A 19144-nucleotide genomic window follows, 5' to 3' on the forward strand; every position below is an offset into this window, starting at 1 on the left:
CGGGGGCTTGCAGTTAGAGGGTAAGACAGGGGCTCAGGGAGCCAGCTTATGTTTGGGGAAAATGCCAAAGGAAATCGTTCCACAGAGATTGAAATATCAAGCTTGGAGCGACATTCCCCAAATCGAAAGGGCATCGAGAAGGCAACTCTAGAATTTCCTTTTCTCGTGACAACCTGAGGAAAAAATAATTTACAGTAAAAAAGTCAGGAGTGACTCAGAGTAATCAGCTGGGTCCTTGAATAAGTAGTCATTCTCGGATGTGATCTCACTTACGAAGACTTTTCTGTGGTTCATCCTTAAATAGTTTAGCATTTTATTTTGGTAACAGATTCTGGTGTGTCTGTTGTATTGATCTTGGCAAAAAACCAGCTTCTGGTTTTCATGATTTTTTCTTTTTTTCTGTATTGATTTTCTGTTTTCAATTTCATTGATTTCTGCTGTCATTTTTGTTATGTCTCTTCTTCTGTTTGCTTTAGGTTTGTTCATCTAAAAATGAAAGGCCAAACCGAGAGGCGACCAGCGTTTATCTGAGATCCATGAGAATAGCTACTCGGGAAGCCCTGACTCAGGCAGAAGCCCAGACAGTGTTCCGATGGGGACACAAACTCCAGGGGTGTTTATGACAAAGGGAGGGGACAGTGACATCACAGAAGGAAGGCGTTGCTATTGGTGCAGATAACGTGACACAGGGACGCTGATGCTAAAGTGTTTTTAATTTTCAGCCCAGAGTCATCAGTCCTGTAGTCACGACACCTGCTTTCTTGTTGTCTTTGCAAACAGCTGTTTGGGACACCAGGCTGCTAAGGCCCCGTCCTGAGGTGACTTTGTCCTGCTTTAACATCCACAGGTTTGAGGCGTCAGACGTGCCAGGCTGTCCTCTGGGAGGGCAGCTCTGGGTCCATGTTAAAGGGGCTCCATTTATGTTATCATTTACAGGCTTGTGACTCTTCTTTCTGTCATTTCCTAAAGTGTTTTATTTTGTTCAAAATTCTGGGCTGTTACTTGGCGTGTCGCAGGGAACCATGGGAGAATTGGCATTGGAACCCAGGAAAATGGCCAAGAAAAGCTGTCTTTCCCCTTATTCAAGCCATTGTCAGGACAGCCACGGGGTGTGTCTTGGTCTTCAGGAGTCTGCCGTGTTCTGTCGCTTGCGTCCGGTTGCCTGTCCTTAGGGAGCTGTGCTTGTTCGTGGGTAGAGGTACCTCTCTCGCAGAAGGTGCCGCTTTAGCTCGGAGTTCCCCCTGCATATAGCCAGCACCCCCGGCTTCTTCCCCGGCAGACAAGCCACAGTCATAAGCATGAAGAAAACCAATTGGCCGTCACCAGCTCCAGCATCGTGTCTGTAACTGGGATCCGTTTCAGGACAGCTGCTGGCAGTTCCAGGCAGTTGTCGTCCTTTAAAAGAAAAAGTGAAATAAGGGTGCCATCAAAGCCTCCCGTGTTGGTGGCGGTGTGCACGTTCTTAGCTTGAGTGTGGGTAGAACGTGGGCTGGCATTGGCAAAGCTGTTGGATAGAGTGGGGCGGGGGGCAGATGGGTGAGTGGTGTGCTGTCTGGGTTCTTTAGTGCTGTATAGTCGGGTGGAGAATCTTTACCTCTGTCCTCTTTATTCGGTGGGCCATCTGTGGCGAGCTTTCCTTCCTACCCCCCGTGGTGTGTGGTACAGTACATATGCACACACAGCGGTTACTGGGACATCCACGCGTGTGCACACGCCCGTACACATTGAAAGGATTTTTGCTGATTGGGTGACAGCCCTTCTGGCCGTTGAAAACACTGATTCTTCGGATTTGGGCAAATAGTCTGATGAATCCTGAGCCTGGGAAAGCGATCTCCCATTCCAGCGCTGGCTCCCTGCGGTTCTGTGGAGTGAGCAAAGCAGGGGGCCCTCACAGTGACCTGTGTTCTGCCCCAGAAAGCGGTTTGTCCATTGTCCCTTTGGAATACCTCGGTTCTGCAAACAAGGCTGTGCGTGGCGGGTGGGGTTGCAGGCGGCTTCATTCATAGCACAGAAGAGACTATGCGTCGTAGCAAGCATCCCATGATGACATGCAAGTCGAGAGCAGGATTATTATGGCGTTAGGGATCCAGCTAAGGAGGAACTCGACAGTGCAGAAAGCGGTGGTCTTGGATGCTTGATGGTCCATTGGACAGGAGGGCCATGAAGATGGAGACACTGGCTTTGATGGACACTCTCGAGGAATTTGTGCATTGTGTTTTTATTGACTTTTTTTTGCAGGCGTGGAACGTCACGTCTCAAAAGGATGGCGTGTGCTTTCCCTTGGAAAGGGGTCTTTGCGGTGCCCCGACTTGACACGGGCTCCTCAGGACCGGGCTTGTATAAAAATGTGCCTTGGGTACATAAGCTGTTCTCTGGCTCTCATTGGGCAAAGGTCAGACGCGGGAGGTAGGCGATGGGCTCATTTGATGGAGACGTTTGGATTCTATGTGTGTACCCAGGACCTGGATTGCAAAGAGGAGAGAGGGATGGTTACCCCAGCCCAGGGGCCCAGGGATATATATACCTATCTATCTATCTATATATATATATATATTTTTTTTTTTTTTTAAAGATTTTATTGGGGAAGGGGAACAGGACTTTATTGGAGAACAGTGTGTACTTCCAGGCCTTTTTTCCAAGTCAAGTTGTTGTCCTTTCGATCTTAGTTGTGGAGGGCGCAGCTTAGCTCCAGGTCCAGTTGCCGTTTCTAGTTGCAGGGGGCACAGCCACCATCCGTTGCGGGAGTCAAACCGGCAACCTGTGGTTGAGAGGATGCGATCCAACCAACTGAGCCATCCGGGAGGCAGCTCAGCTCAAGGTGCCGTGTTCAATCTTAGTTGCAGGGGATGCTGCCCACCATCCCTTGCGGGAGTCGAGGAATTGAACTGGCAACCTTGTGGTTGAGAGCCCACTGGCCCATGTGGGAATCACACCGGCAGCCTTCGGAGTTAGGAGCACGGAGCTCTAACCGCCTGAGCCACCTGGCCGGCCCCCTACAGTTATATTTTTGAGATTTCTCCTTGGGACCCTCCAGCCCGCCCTCCCAGACCCTCGTGGGGCATGATGTAGGAGCTGCTTAGTCTTCATGGAAGGGAGAGTTGTACAAGGGGAATCGGGTGTCCCTGGGGACAGGAGAAATGCTGGAGGAAGACACGTCTCAGTCACATTCTCAAGTGGCCCTTTTGATCCTGGAGAAAAGTTGGTTGGAAGCAAGAACCAAGAGAAATGCTTTCCACAGAAGGCAGTTTGTACGTCTGGCTGTGACACCTCAGCATGTGTCCTTTCCTCAGGATTTTCAGAATGCACCGCTGTTGTGCGTTGGGCTCTTAAATGATGGCGAACCAAGTACTAAAAGAGAATGAAAAGGGCCGATTGTAGAACCTAACAGTGTAAACATCCGTGTCCGTTGCAGAGAGCATAAACCAAAATACACTGAAAATATACATCTTGGTCGTGTTTGGAGAATGGTGGCCCACGTGAAACACTCTATTGAAGAGCCAGACCACAGTAGAGATCAAAGCAGTCCTCCAGGTGGGGTCCTGAAAGGCATGCAGTTCCCTGAGGAATTCTTCAGGAGTCCATGATGTCACAGTTGTAGGAAAACAGCACTAGTCTTGGTCTGTCTCCGCCTGGCATGAGTGTGGGTGGAGTTTCCAGAGGCTGCCTGAAACGTGATGCCATCATCTCTGACCAGCAGTGGAATGCGTCCGTGTCACTCTTGTATGTGCTTTGTTTCTCTTTCCCTTGTTGGTATCTGTAGATTTAACCCATCTCCCCCATGTTACTGCACCCAACGGAAGTGGACATGTGTTCACAATTCCCTCCTTTGAATTGCATTCCTGTCGTCTCCAGATATGGATGGTCCCCTCAAAGGCTGTTCCAAAAGTGGGATTAACACATTCTGTGCACAAGGAACTGCAGCCATTATGTGTGGGGGGTGGGGGGACCATCAAAGGATACACAGGATGTAGTCCTCATTTTCCAGAAGCTTCCTAATAGAAATAACCATTGAATGTGGCAAGGACTGCCGTCCAGGTGCCGAGAAGGAAGTAGGGGTTTGATAGCAGATATTTCATGATGGAGCCGATCTGGGTAACACATAATTGGAGAGGAAGCAAGGAGAGGAGACAGAGGAAGCACAGGTTTTTTTTTTGGGGGGGGAGGGGGGGTGGGAATTCAGAGCACCAGTTGGAATGAAGGTGTGTGGCTGGCAGACAGAAGGATGCAGAGGTGAGTTAGATCCACACGATGCGAGTGTGTAGCACTAACTTAGAAGTTTATGTCCATTTTTAGGTGAAACAGCGCCCTGCAGAACCAGTGCAAGGGGAAGGTGGTTGATGCAGGAAGGTGTAGGAGGGATTGCAGGCCGGGACCAGCGAGATCCTTCCGTCCAAGGGATCATGGGTGTGAATTGAGGCCGTGGGGCAGGAGATTTCATGGCATCCAGTCCGGTTCCAGTTCCCAAGTGACTGAAAGCGTGAGGGGCTCTGAGGTGGACGTTGAACAGGGGAAAGGAGTCATTGGTCTATATCTACCTGACTCTGTAGCTACAATACATAGCCCAGTCCCTGGGGCACAGTGGGTACCCCAGCATATTTGTCCAGCCAGACACTGGAAAAATGGGTGCGTTGCTGAGTATCAGTTAACCCTGGCAAGAGTACTACGTGTTAGGTCAGTTTGAAGACCTGAAGACTGACGTTTGCCTCTTAGAAATCTCCTCTGCGAGAGACAGAAGAGGCTAGGAACGGGTTCGCGGCTTTAGGAAATGGAAGATTGTCATGGTAGAAGAATTCAATATTTGGTCCATAAGGAGATGTTTGTTTCCAAGTGTTGCTCAGCGGTGTGCAGGCTTTTCGTGAACGATTATGTGAATGGCTTACCCGTTGTACAATTCATGTTATTACACAACTTTGATACGTTTTCTATGAGCGAGAAAAAGTTTATAGAGTTGAGTCCTAGCTCTCATACGTGAAATAAGGGTCATTCTCAATAGCTTGGGAGCAATATGGCCGCCGGCACGCCGGGCTCTCTCGTAGACACAACGTGTTGGCGTGACCCGTTCAGCCTGCTGTTGGGACTCGTTCAACCTGTTGGCATGACAAGCTCTTGAGTCATCCGTCTCTGCTGGTGACTCTGTCATAACAACCTTCCACTGCTGTGTTTTGATTCCTCAGAGCAGGGCTGTCCAGTGCAACTTGATGACCAGGTCTCATTATCTGTTGGACACCCCACCCCATGTGGCACTTACGTCTTTACTTGATTTAATGTCCCTTCATTTAACTTGAAACAGCCACCTGTGCTGGTGACCACTGCACTGGATATCACCGCCTTAGACATTTAAGAATCTCTACCGTGATGTGAGTAGATAAAATCAGAAATCGCAAATCCACCCTCCCAGGAAGTCAGCAGATCTCGATAGTTTTTAAGGGATTTCTCTGACATTGCTATTGATAGCAATGGAAACAGCTTTTTTGATAATATCCTCTGCTGTCCCGATTCGCATGACCTCTGAGGTACAACACACGTCCATGAGACCGCCTTTTCCTAATGTATCAAACGTCTAGGCCCGGGGTGTCCAAACTGCGGCCCGCGGGCCAACTGCGGCCCGTGATCCATTATTAATTGGCCCGTAGCAAATCCCAAAAATATATTTAGTTTACTTAAGTAAACCAGGTGAGGCAATACGTACTTCACCTCGAGTGAGTGGCCCGGCTGTTTGTGTATTTTACCGCATATGGCCCTTGGTGAAAAACGTTGAAAAAGGTTTGGACACCCGTGGTCTAGACGTATAATGACGTTTTCCAAAAGGGATTAATAGCAACTGTAATTTTCTAAATATGTATCGTGCCAGGTCCCAGGTCGACGAGTTATAGTATCTCTTTTATTTTTATATGACCTATAGTTTAAACGTTATCTGAGCATTTCCTAGCAAAAGTCTTACAAGTAAGCAAAACAGCTTCACTGATGGGGGATCCTGAGTTTGTCAACAAGCCGGTCAACTTGTTTGAGAAGATACAGTGAAATAGTAGTTTATATGTGACTATATATAATGTACTTGTTTCCAGTCTCTCACCACTGTAACTATTTCTTGTGTCAGGCTACACACACACACACACACACACACACACACACACACTCACTCACGCACACACCACCTCATAGCCTACCCCTCCCAAATTTGTATTAAATTGTTAACACACTTTATTTGCAGGAACACAGGAGTAAAACATGTAAACACACATGTAGGAGGGAGTGGCGGGGTCCCGTGCCAATTAGAAATGGCGTCAGGTTTCGGGAGGACCAGAAGCTGATAACAAAGTGTTGGGTAAACGTGGAGGAAGCTGTAGCACGAGGAACATGCACGGGCCAGACCTCGGACCAGCTCTAAGGAGCGTGAGGGGGACGGCAAAGCAGGAAAGCCCCAGAGCCCCTGGTTTGAGCAGAGAGCTCAGAAAACCATCAGCACCTAAAAACCAGTCTTCTTTGTACGGAAATAGAAGGACATGGGCAGGGGCACTAAAGTTCCCCCAGGTTTTCACTCCCAGGGTCCCCCGGTCTCACGCACACGTGGAAACTCAACTTTTCCTCTGTAGCGTCTCATCCTTACGCAGGGAAAGACCGCAGACCCGGTGCTTATCAGCTTGTCCTGTGTGAGACGTCGAGATAAGTAAAGACACGGGATCCCAGAAAAAGCAGATCATTCCGGGGACCGGAGAGATTAAGATGAAAACAAAATGGGAACCGTAAGACACATTTAAAACACTAAGTCTCACTCTTAGTTATCTATTCAGAGACCTTGGAGAAGGTACTGTCTCTCTCGGCCTAAACAGAGGGTTCCAATAAAACAAGAACAGAAAGAAGCTTCTCCATAGGATTGCCGAGAAAGCATTTTTTTTTTTTAATGAAAAAAATTTTTTTAAAACATCGAAAGGTATTCTTATGCATGCGTGCTGCTTCGGTTACCTTCCCGCAGCTCGTGGCTCTCAGGTGCACCGCTGGAATCTGGGGACATCTTTCCTTTGAGTGCGGGAGGGTGTGTTCCCAAGGCCATGCCGTTGGGTGTCCATCTCTCCCGGGGCATCAGTAGGCTCTCTGTGGTAGCTTTCTGTGGCTGTCGTAACAAACCACTGTGAACGTGGGACTCACAGCCACAGACACTCACCTCCCCCAGCCCTGGAGACCAGGAGTGTGACATCAAGGTGTCCCAGGGCCACGTTCCCTCCAGAGACTCCAGGGGACGGTCCCTCCTGCCTCTTCCAGCTCCTGGGGGCTCCAGGCGTCCCTGGATAAGGACAGTTGTCATTGGATTTAGGACACACCCTAATCTAGGAAGGTCTCATCCTGAGACCCTTAACTCATCACATCTGCAAAGACGCTCTTTCCCAGTAAGGTCACCTTCACAGGTACCAGGGATTCAGACTTGAACATGCCTTTTGGGGGACACAGTGCCAGCCGCCCTGTCCCTTGCCATCATCTCCCCAGAGCCCATCATGAACTTGGGACGTTCTTCCCCACACAGACTAAGTCAGCAGACCTTTTGCACACCTGCCAGGGTTACCTGTCTGTATGGCTGCCGTGACTAACTGCTCAGATGCCTATCCCTGCCCTGCAGCCATCTTTACCCTCCATCTCACCCTCACCCCCCAGTCTTTTCTTTCACGCCTCGGCTGAGCATTCCAAACCCCCACACCTCCACCCCCCAGTGCACCCCTTGTCTCTGGCCTCCGAAGCCTTCTTGCTCTTCTGCCTGCTGGCTTCTCCGAGCACAGGGCAAGCTCTAAAACAAAAGGAAAGTGTGCACAACTGAGACCCACCCAGGCATTTCCCTGCTGTCAGCCCCGTGACTTCCTGTCCCCTTGGCGTAAGGATGCCAGTTCGAAGGGTTTCCAAATCCCTGCCTTCCTCCAACCTCAGAAATGCCAGGTCTTTATGACCCTTACCTCCCTGACCTTCCATCCTTCCCAAGCATCGTGCACGCCTTATCCTGCAGTCTGCAGCACCGTCTGATTTCCCTGTGAAACACGACTTCCTCAAAAGTCACGCGGGAAGTTCCATCTAACTCCCTGAGCCCCCCACCTGTCTTCTGAAGTCCTGATGCCGGAACCAGGCCATGAACGCCGAGTGAGCCTGTCACTTGTTACAGCTACGGTGAATCATGTCGACCGTCCACGAGTGAAACGATGTGAGATCACAGAGCAGCCTGTGTGCGTGGCTGCTGTTTCAGTCGTCATGGCGCCCGACACAATAACATAGCGACAGTGGCCGAACAAAGGCCTTATTTCATTGTGTTCACTCGGTGTGTGTTTAGAGAGCCACGCTGTGTTCATAGCCCGTGTTGATGTGGAGTGTGCCAAATGTTTCTGAGCTGGCACTTGGCAGTGGTACACGAACTGGGTGGGAGCTGAGGGGTACAAACGCTGCGTCTGTCACGACAGCAGCCACTGGACACATTCGATAAGACAACAATGCAGGTGCCACGTTTCAGAGCCTCCGTGGCCCCTGGTGAGCTCGTGGCTGCTGCAGGGACAGGACAGGTGTAGTGTTTCTGTCACTAGAGAGAGTTCTACTGGACGCTGCTTGCTCTAAGGCAGTGGTTCTCAGCGGGGGTGATGCTGTCCCCACCAGACGTGTGGCGATGGCTGGAGACATCGTAGTTATAACAACAGGGGCACCAGAGGAAGTGATGCTGGCATCTGCTGGCTGGGGACCAGGGACGCTGTTCAGCACCCTGTGATGGACAGGAGGATGGCCCACATCAGAGAGTCATCCAGCCCCAGTCGGTGGTGGTGGTGGTGCTGAGGCTGAGAGACCTGCCTTAGCACAAGACTGTCTGTCTCTCTATGCTTCTTGACCAAGAGGGAGCTGTCTCCCAGGGACACTGGGCAACATCTGGAAAGATTTTTGGTTGTCACAATTGTGGGGACGGGGTGATGCTACTGGCATCTAGTGGGTAGAGGTCAGGGATACATCAGCCCCCCTCTCCCACCCCTTAGGGAATCCTCCAGCCCCAAATGTCGGTAGTGCTCAGCTCGAGAAACCTGAGCCAGAGGGTAATGCGTCTTTTGTATTTTGTGGGGTGTGGTGACATCATTACGCCCCATCTGGGATGCATTTTAGGGCTGCATGCTTGAACGCGCCGGCCTGTACTGTGGGCTCATGAAAGCCAGCCTTTGCTCTTGTTGGTGAAGTATCTGTCACCAGGTGGTCTTCAGGGCTGCAGACACCGGCTCATGTGAGCAGCCAGGCTGAGCCAGGAATCCCAGGCATTTCCTTGCATGACATTTGTGAGTGGGGGGGGGAGGACGGACTTCCTGTGTTCCTTTTGTCCTTTGTGATGGTTCGGTTTCTGTCTTGGAGAGTAGCGAGGATTAACAAATAATTTGCAAAGGGAAGAATTCCTTTACAAATGGTTCTTAAATCTCTCTTCTGTGTTTATCTTTTAAAATAGGAGAATGTGAAATTGAATGTTGCTTGACTCAACAAAATGGTACGGGGAGTTACTGGGTTTTTTGTTTTGTTTTGTTTTCTTTTTTGTAAGCTGTCTAGACAAGGGAACTCAGAAAACTAACCCCCTCCCCCAGGGCTGAGCTGCATTCGGTCCACTTTATTCAGCTGACCTTTGAATAAATAGTGCAGTTGTATTGTTGTTTTTTGTTTTTTTTTAAATCTTCAGAAGATTATCTAAACCACACTTTTCTTTTTTTTTTGGTGTGTTTTGATTATTGAGATGTGATATCCATTCCGTACGTTTCGGCCTTTTGTTTTTTTTGTTTTTTTTTTTTTAAGATTTTATTGGGGAAAGGGAACAGGACTTTATTGGGGAACAGTGTGTACTTCCAGGCCTTTTTCCCAAGTCAAGTTGTTGTCCTTTCAATCTTAGTTGTGGAGGGTGCAGCTCAGCTCCAGGTCCAGTTGCCGTTGCTAGTTGCAGGGGGTACAGCCCACCATCCCTTGCGGGAGTCGAACCGGCAACCTTGTGGTTGAGAGGATGCACTTCAACCAACTGAGTCATCTGGGAGCTCAGCGGCAGCTCAGCTCAAGGTGCTGTGTTCAATGTTAGTTGCAGGGGGCAGAGCCCACCATCCCTTGTGGGACTCGAGGAATTGAACCGGCAACCTTGTGGTTGAGAGCCCACTGGCCCATGTGGGAATCGAACCAGCAGCCTTCGGAGTTAGGAGCACGGAGCTCCAACCACCTGAGCCACCAGGCCGGCCCCCCGTTTCAGCCTTTTAAAGTGTCCAGTTCTGTGGTTTTAAGTTTAGTCACAGAGGTAGCACACGTTCTTTTAAAAATACTGTTTAAAGTCTTTTTCCCCCCATAAATAGGAAGTTTGACTCTACTTGTGTGTGACAAAATAATTTCAAAAATTGACTTTTTAAAGGAGAATGAAATGCTTTCGATAAACATTTATTATTTCATATGTTGCAGTTTATAATCTTTTCTGATATCACTATGAGGGGGAAAATGCCAAGAAAAAGAACTGAGTTTTAGTGATAAATTCATGTTAGGATGTAGTCAGTTATTCTGCAATAATTATGTAATGTGTCAATTTCCTTTATCAATTTGACTTAAATTTTACTATTATATAGATGAAACAGTCCCATAGTTCACAAGTAAAAATTTAAGAAACTTATATAGTGAAATGTATCTCTGTTCTTGTCCCCATCTGCCCTCCCCCCACAGTAAGTCCACTTACCATCTTTCACCTCACATGTTTCTCTTGTGATGAGAACTTTGACAATTGACTGTCTTAGCGACTTTCTTCTTTTTACGTGTACTGTTATTTATTTTTCAATTACAGGTGGCATTCGGTATGATTTTATGTTCGTTTCAGGTGTACAGCATTGTGGGGAGACATTTGTATAATTCACGAAGGGATCTTTGCAACTTTCAAATGCAATATGGTATTAACTATAGGCATCGTGTAGCACGTTACATCCCCTGAAGTTATTCATTTTATGGATGGAATTTTGTGTTTTTTGACCCCTTTCAACCATTTTTTCCCCCATCTCACCCACCGTGGGCACCCACCAATCTGTTCTCTGTATCTAGGAGCTTGGTCTTTTCAGATTCCACATATAATTGAGATCATGTGGTATTTATCTTTCTCTGCCTGGCTTATCTCACGTAGCATAAAGCCCTCAAGGTCCATCCAAGTAGTCGCAAATGGCAGGATTTCCTTCTTTTTATGGCCGAGTGATATTCCATCGTGTGTCTTACTGGGCAGAGGTGGGTTATGTGACCATCCTTACCTGCAGCAAAGCTTAAAAAAACCGTGGATTTTCTACTTTCAAATGTCTGATAATGGCATCTGGAGACGTATATTGGAGAGCCTCCCAATACCAAGTAGGAAACACTCTGTTGCCCCTTTTCCTTCCAGCTGCGCTGATGGTAACTTAACAACAATGCATTTATGTTTTCTTTGTCTTCAGTACATTTAAGTGGACCGAGTTCAAAATGACAGCCTGCTGGTTTTGTCTTCCTTGATCACGATTGCATACCTGTGTCGTGTTGTCACCTGCTTGTGCCGTTGAGGGACTGGCCACATCTCCCAGGGTAACAGGGCATCTGCGTCGGTGCCCACGTACCCTGATGTGAGTTCTGAATGTTTACCACTCGCACAGCTCGGAGAAAGCAAGCTTAAAAGATGTCTCAGACAGAAATGTAAAAAACAAAACATTCTGTTGTCCATGCAGAGCTGTGTTGTTTTCCACATAGGCATAGAGACCCCCTCCGTTGAAGGTCAAATACAGGTGCTAAAAAGACAAAATATTGTCTAGGAAATATCGTCAGGGAATGAATGGGCTCCTTATTGCGGGCAGTAGAGAGAGAGGATTCAGGAGAAAGGGACCAAGAGGAAGAAGAAAGATCGAAAGACACACAGCCTCTTTTTTGTTGCTAGAATCTTAATGTGCGGCAAGACATTTATGTTTTGCATAGTAATCCACCTGTCCTATTGGAGAGATGAACCATGAGGCCAAAAAGCGTTCATCTGTTTGCCCAAGTTCATAGATCAAATCAAAGTCAGCACTCAGACTAGGTGACTGTGTCTTCCATTTCCATTCAAATGCACGCGGCTCAATAGAAACACCAGTGTTTGCATAAAAACCCCTAAACTATCCCTTCACTCTCCCCAAAGCCCTGTCCCTACTTCCTCTCTGTTTTGACCTGATTCCACATAATTGTATCAACAGGATCCCACTTTACTCTCGTACAATTCCATCTTTACTTCCCAATGATCTTTTCATGAGACTAGACTTAAAAAATGTATCGTTCATCATTTGCTGCTTCTTTTTTTGTTACTGATGCTTTATTATGTGAATATTTAAAGATGGGGTCTTTAAAAGTTGACTTACAGAAATGCTAAAAAAAAAAAGTATTGCTTGAGTCCAACTTTGTTCTTGTTTTCATCTTGCTTACCATGTACAATTCCAAACTCTATAAAGAAAAAAAAAAAGGAAATCCGTTGTTGTGTGGTTATGTTGGAGCACTTTTTAATGCTCTAGCCATCCTTGAATTCATATTTTTCCTGTTTCACCAGGCTGATTGCCATTTTTTCCAGTCAGGGTGCCCTGTAAGTGGACTGTTTTCTGCATTTTTGTGCTCAGGCAGGAGACCTTTTCCCCTGCGTTATTTGTTAGACCGACAGGGACAGAAAAGATAGCTGCCATTTATAAGCGTCCTCAGTGCCTGGCCGCACACAGACACAGTTCCATTGTTCTCTCTTCTCTGGCCATCGATAAAGTTCCTTTGGACTTTTGCTTTCATAGTTGCATCAAATGACGGCCAGCCTGTGTGAGGGGTAGAAGGTAAGCTCCATGCAAGGCTCAGAGGACGAGGAGAGGCTAGAAGAAGGAGGCAGACGGGGAGGAAGAGGGAGCATTTGGGTTGAAAATGCCCCACCTGGGTACAGAGGACGGTTTGGTTCCCTGATTTCCTTGCGTATTTGTAGTTGGTTGCAAGTCTTAAATTGTCCTCCGTCTCTATTATTATCAGCATCACTTTATTCCAGTCCGTGGCCCATTTTAAAATAAAAACCAAGCATTTTGAGCAGGCGTTAGTGTGCGAAAGCCTTCTTGGGGAACGTCACGAGCCCTGTCTTTAGGGAAAAAGCTCGAAGAGAAGAAGGCACATTGAAGGAATGCATTTTGCACACTTTCCCGTTGTACGTCTCCTTCTACGTGTGTGTGTGTATCTGAGTGTGTTCTCATTTGCACACGTGATGGCCCCTAATTGAAGAACGTTTCACAGGCAGGTGCCCTCTATGTGAGCGTGTGTGTGTGTGTGTAAGAGGTGCATTCAGTTGGTAACTCCAAGCGTGAGCTTCTCAGCAGGTGTGTCACGCAGGAATGATGGGCTGAGCCCTCGGTCTCAATGCAGCCTGGGTTCTCCTTCCCCTGCAGGCACAGGCACGTTCGGGCGGGTGCAGGTGGTCAGGCAGAAGACGGCCAAGCGTTTCTTCGCCCTGAAGGTCATGAGCATCCCGGACGTCATCCGCCTGAAGCAGGAGCAACACGTACACAACGAGAAGTCGGTCCTGAAGGAAGTTAGCCACCCGTTCCTGGTCAAGCTGTGAGTATGCCTCGGGGCTGCCCCACCTGTCCCTCTGATCCTCACCGTCCCTGGGACCCCGAGCGACCCTGGGCGGGGCTGCCCCACCTACCATGTGTGCGTGTGACCCTCAGACGAGCCAGGTGCCACCTGAGACAGGGGTCCACTTCTGATGGTGCTCAGATGATGCTGCAACGGCTGCTGAGCTGGGGCGGCCGGGCCCCCACACACGCAAGTGCTGCTTCTAGGATGTCTGCCCTGCTCAGGCAGTCGAACATCCACCGGGCGTGGGTGGCCCCGCCGCAGACTGTGTCGCCCCTCCTTCCAGCGGGGTCAGCTTCACTGGCTCCCTGGAGGGCCTGCCACCGTTCGGGGACCTCAGCCACCTTCTCAGCTTAACTCAGTCAGGTCGTTCCTTGGGTTTCTAGTTGACTGTTAGATGTCTCCGTGTAGACATCCCACACATGCCTGCAGGGCAACGCGCCCCACGTGGAGCGGACACATCCCTCTGCCCCCATGCGCTTTGCTGGTACAGAGGGAGACCTTTCCCACCCAGGTGTCAGACATTCGGACGCCCAGACGTGGCTGTCTGTCCCCAGCCGTGACGGCCTTTTGCCCACGTCCCGCCCCTTCCCTCTGCCGTATTCCTCGCTCTCCTCCCCAGCTCCTGCCTGACTCAGGTCCCCTTTCTCTGCCCTGAGTTTCTGCCTCGGGCCTCCCCATGTTCTTGCCCCACCCCCACCTCGCTTCCTTCTGAGGCTCTTCACTCTCCGGCCATGACCGTCCTCCCCACACACCTCCCCACTGAGCTGCGTCTCTGCCTACGGAACAAAAGGGGTTCCCGGAATCGAGCCCCAGTGACGTAATGCCCTGTGAAGGGCTCGTGAAGTCCTGGCCTCTGGCCTCCCTCCCTCCCCCCTTCCCGCCATCATCCGGTCACGGGAGTACATTTGCAGCAGAGGGTGCAAAGTGCCATCCGTGTCATCGCTCCAGGGCTCCTCGGGGGCCACCTGTCCCCTGCATGCCTCCTTCCTCTGCGTCCCCCGTCCTGCACCCCTCCTAGCTGACCGACACCTGCCTTTTCTCACCGTCACACCTGCCCGCATGGGGACAGATGTCCTCTGCCATGCTGTTGAAGCATCTGCGTGCACCCCAACACAGGGAGGGACACCCCGAAACTCAGACACCAGAGCAGTGTCCGCTAAGCCTGAAGCGGCATCTTCCCAGAGCGGGGATGTGGGCCACGCTTGATGGCGGGGAGAAGGGAAGCAGTTGGCTTTTTATTTTACTTTCCTTTTATGGAATGAAAAGACGGTCTTGTGCCAAAATGAGGGGCCCCTGAGCATCTCATGGTTTCAAGTCATGGAAACCAAAGTAGCACCCACAGCAGGGTCACACCCAGTCTCTTGTTGGGTCCCAGTGTGTGTGTGTGTGTGTGTTAGGGGTTGGGCTTCTGCCAAATATGGGGTGTGGTTCAGAAGGTGCTTTGTACGCAAGTTTTCCAAGGAAGACAGTGCACCTGGCATTCCGGCGTGGCCTCTGTTTGCAGTGACATTGGTGACATTAGGAGAACAGGGACGCACAGCGAATAGAATTCATGGTGAACACGAGACGTCTCAGACGTTGTTGACAAGAAATGCGTTTCGAGACGCGTGAGGAGCCCAGTGGGAGCAGAGGTGGGGACTGTGGCAACTCCAGGTCACCCCGTCGTATGTATTCTGGGGTGCAGGCTCAGCCCTCAGGCATCGTTAGGGTGACCTTGTAGGGCATGTGCTTCGGCCCTTGGGTGAGGAGCCCCAGTGCTGGGAGTGTCACCCTGTGCGGGTGGCTGTCCCACCCCAAAGATGTGTTCATGTCACCTCCCACACCTGAGAACGGGCCTTGTCTGGAAATGGGGTCTTCTCAGGTGTGACTAAGTGAGGGGTCTGAGACGAGGTCGTCCTGGATCAGGGGGCCCTGAACCCAATGACAGTGTCCTCGTCAGAGACAGAAGAGGAGGGACACAGACACAGAGGAGACGCCACGTGGAGACGGAGGCAGAGATGGGAGGGAGGCGGCCACCAGCCCGGGGACACCTGGAGCCCCCAGGAGCTGGAAGGGGCAGGAGGGACCGTCCCCTGGGGCCTCCGGAGGGACCGTGGCCCTGGGACACCTTGAGGTCACATCCCTGGTCGCCAGAATGGGGAACGATGGATTCCTGTGGTTTTAGGCCCCCTAGTGGGGGGCATTGTGTTACTGGAGTTGCAGGAGATTTCATACCCTGTCACCTCCTGGAGTGGGGGTCAGCCGAGACGATGGGCAGTAAGGTGTTTTGTTTGTTTGTTTGTTTGTTTGTTTGTTTGTCTTACAATTCAAAAGTCTAAAATCCCAGGAAAGAGCCCCATGGATGCAGGGGTCCGGGTAGAGTGTTCAAGTCAAAGTCTCCAGGATGGAAGCCTTGGGCTTTGGGGAATTACAAACAGGGCAAGGGAAGAGCTTGCGAATTCGAGCTTCAGTGAGGCGAGCTGCTTTCTGTGGTCAGAAGCCACGAGCGAGGACCCGCTAATGGCGGCTTTGCTTACCGGGCAGTGGAGTCCAAAATGCACAGGGATGTCTTCTGTCTTTGGCTGTGTCTTGTTTTCAGTGAACTACGTGAGTCGTGTGTGTATTTATTTATGTAGAAATTATTTTACTTTAGAAATAGAAAGCATCCTGCCAGAAAAAGAGAAAGACACACAGAAAGGACCTACGTAGTTGAGATCACAGTCTGCAAGCTCTAGGTTTGGGGGAATGGAATTGGACCCAGGTGTCCGATTTGGCTAATTTTTATCTTTGAAGGAGTGAGACTTCCCTGTACCTGGCTCCATAATCTGCCCGTTGGTATGTGACCTTCACTTTCCTCTTGCCTCCACCCTCCCGGGGGCAGGTCAGAATCCAGTACCATCTTTTTATACTTCACGTCCAGCTGGGGGTGTGGCTGGGAGGCAAGAATTTTGTTTTGTCCTTTAGTCTGCGAGGGACCTCACGGTCATTTAGATATTCTGCTCAGGGGGTAACACTTCACCAGCTTGGGGGACACATGTGGTGGGAAGTCCTTTAAAATCCCCTGATGTTGGTCAGTGTTTGTTTGCCCAAAGCACGGATACAGCATGTAAAACAAGGCAGGCTCTGGGTGCCACAGCGCTCGTAAAATGCATAGGATCTTGGCACATTATTGTCAAAATGGATGCTGTAGAGACTTAGCAGTGATATGAATTTTCAGGTTACCTTTATCCAGAAATGATGGAAAAAGACACTGCCCACTGCGTTAGTTTGCTTGGGCCACCATAACCAAGGGCCACAGAGCAAGTGGCTTAACAAGAATTTATTTCCTCCCGGTCCTGGAGGCTGGAGGCTGAGGTCCAGGTGTCCCAGGGCTGGTCCCCCCTGAGGCCTCTGTCCTGGGCGTGTGGACGGCCGTCTGCTCCCCGTGTCCTCACATGGTCGTCCCTCTGTGTGTGTCTGTCCTCATCTCCTGTTCTAATAAGGACACCGTCCTATTGGAGCAGGGCCCACCCTAGTGACCTCATGTCACCTTATTTAACGCCCCCAAACACAGTCACTCTCTGAGGTCCTGGGAGTGAGGGCTTTGATATGAGAGTTTTGTGGGACCCCACGCATCTCACGCTAAACAGGGACGTCTGTGAGTGTGGAATTCCCCTTGAACGACCGGGCGCATTCACCAGTGGCATTATCAGCCTTCAGTCTGTGAGCTGCTACCGCCTGTGGGTTTGGAAAGATGCCAGGCGCTCATTCAATACACATGAAGGGACAGCGTGCTGTTTGGGATGGAAGCCGTGTCCCAAGGGAGAGAGAACTTCAGAAGAGCCGAGAAACTCAGGGACCAGGGCGTAGAAGAATTGGGACCAAGTCACAACGGCCCGGGAGAAAGGCTGGTCGTCTCCCCAGAAACCAGTGTCCTGTCACCACCCATCCCTCACCTGTTCTGCGTGGAGAGATTGCTGGCGTCTTAAGAGAGATTGTAGATAGATAGAGAGATAGATAGATAGACAGACAGACAGGTTCTCTGATGCTTAGGTAGGTCTCTGAACCTCATATACTGACATTTGTGCTGGATGACAGACACCTGGGAAGTGTGTCACCCACACACCACATGGCGAGTCCTCGTTCCTGGTGCAGGGACATCTTCTGTGTTCACTGTGAGGCATTCACGTGCCCGTAGCCTAGACAGCACGTGCCCAAAGCCTAAAGGAAAGATCTTTGTCACGGTCAGAGCCTTAGATCTTCTCTCACTCCCCATTCGTCCACGGGCCGGTAGTTGGGAAAAGCGTTCCTTTGTTTTTCTGATGGTTGAGGAGGAAAGAACAGAGAGTGCCACCTTCCCAGCCCTCTAAGCAAAGATCTAGAAATAGCCGTCCTTCCTCTTCCGTCATCGCCTGCAAGGAACAGACGTCACAGAAGGGACACAGACACCGCCCGAGTCCTGTTCCTGCTTCTTGCCCTAAAATGATGTAGTGGATGAGTTTCGTGGGCAAGCTGGACACTTATAAAAGGGAAGTTTAAACTGCGGTGACAGAGGGACAGTGTGAAGTCCCCAGTGGATCGAGGGGTCACAGATAACGAGGGGATCACCTACTCGGTGAGGCAGGGGACGTGGGGTTGGGATGAGGTGGACACGTTGCAGAGTTGTGCAGAGGGGGAAGGGTGGCTCACGGGGTGTGGGTGGGAGGCCCCTTCCAGATGCAGAAGGACACGGCAGCTGCTGGTTGGTCACCAGGGGTCCAGGACGCAGTGAGCAACCTGACTCTGCGTGGGACTCAACTCTGGGTGTGGACGGGGTGAGGACATCGATGGTGGTGGGCATTGTAAAGGAGAAGAGGTGACACAGAGGGTCCGGCAGGGTCCCTCAGGGGTTGATGGCAGGTGGTGTGGGCACAGCAAAAGCACAGCCTGGGCACCTAGTAGATGCTGGGCTTCCCTGTGAGTTCAGGTGGGGGCTGGTGTGCGTGGCTGCTGACAAAGGTGACACGCTTCTGACTTGCACAGCCGTGTCGTTGGGGTGGCACACGGCTAGGAAGCTGAGCGGGAGAGAGAGCGGATTCTCGTTGGGATACTTTGAGGGCAGAGGACCAGTCTTGGAAGAGAGAATCACTGTCATCGGTGGGAGCCGTCAGATGCAGCCACCGAGGGTGGGGGCCCTTGGGGCCAGGAGCAGAAGACGGCCGTGAGGTGGGGGGAAGGGGGAACAAGCCCAGGTCACCTTGAGGGGGGGGTGGGGGGGCTGGTTACCACGGAGCCAGTTCGGAAAGAAGAAGGAACGTTCCAGAGCCTCAGATTGCACGGAGAGATGGGGCCGAGGAGATAGGGTGACACGGGCCATCTTTCCTTCTCTTCCGTCGGTGGCACACGTCCAGGTCCACCTGTATTGCAACATTTGGAGAGATGACAGCAAACGTTAAGCTAGGCCTCTGCAGATGGGTGCGGCTGATTTCCAGGTCCCTGAAGATGCCTTACGGTCGGGGCCCTGGCTCAGACGTTGCAAGAAGAAGACGATGTAAAGATGGAAAGTGGTTGTTTCGGATAGAAAGCTGCTCCGAGCTGGAGTCTGCGGGAC

The 19144-nt window shown here is 50.5% G+C and overlaps 1 protein-coding gene across 1 annotated transcript in view; it reads left to right on the forward strand.

Moving 5' to 3' along the window:
• Positions 1-19144, forward strand: part of PRKX (protein kinase cAMP-dependent X-linked catalytic subunit) — a 65484-nt gene that overhangs the window by 12852 nt on the left and 33488 nt on the right. Inside the window, exon 3 of the mRNA XM_074324196.1 lies at positions 13404-13572. Coding sequence (XP_074180297.1) covers positions 13404-13572 — 169 coding nt within the window. The remainder of the gene's footprint in view (positions 1-13403; positions 13573-19144) is intronic.

Source organism: Rhinolophus sinicus, chromosome X (genome assembly GCF_036562045.2).
Source record: "Rhinolophus sinicus isolate RSC01 chromosome X, ASM3656204v1, whole genome shotgun sequence".
Lineage (NCBI taxonomy): Eukaryota > Metazoa > Chordata > Mammalia > Chiroptera > Rhinolophidae > Rhinolophus > Rhinolophus sinicus.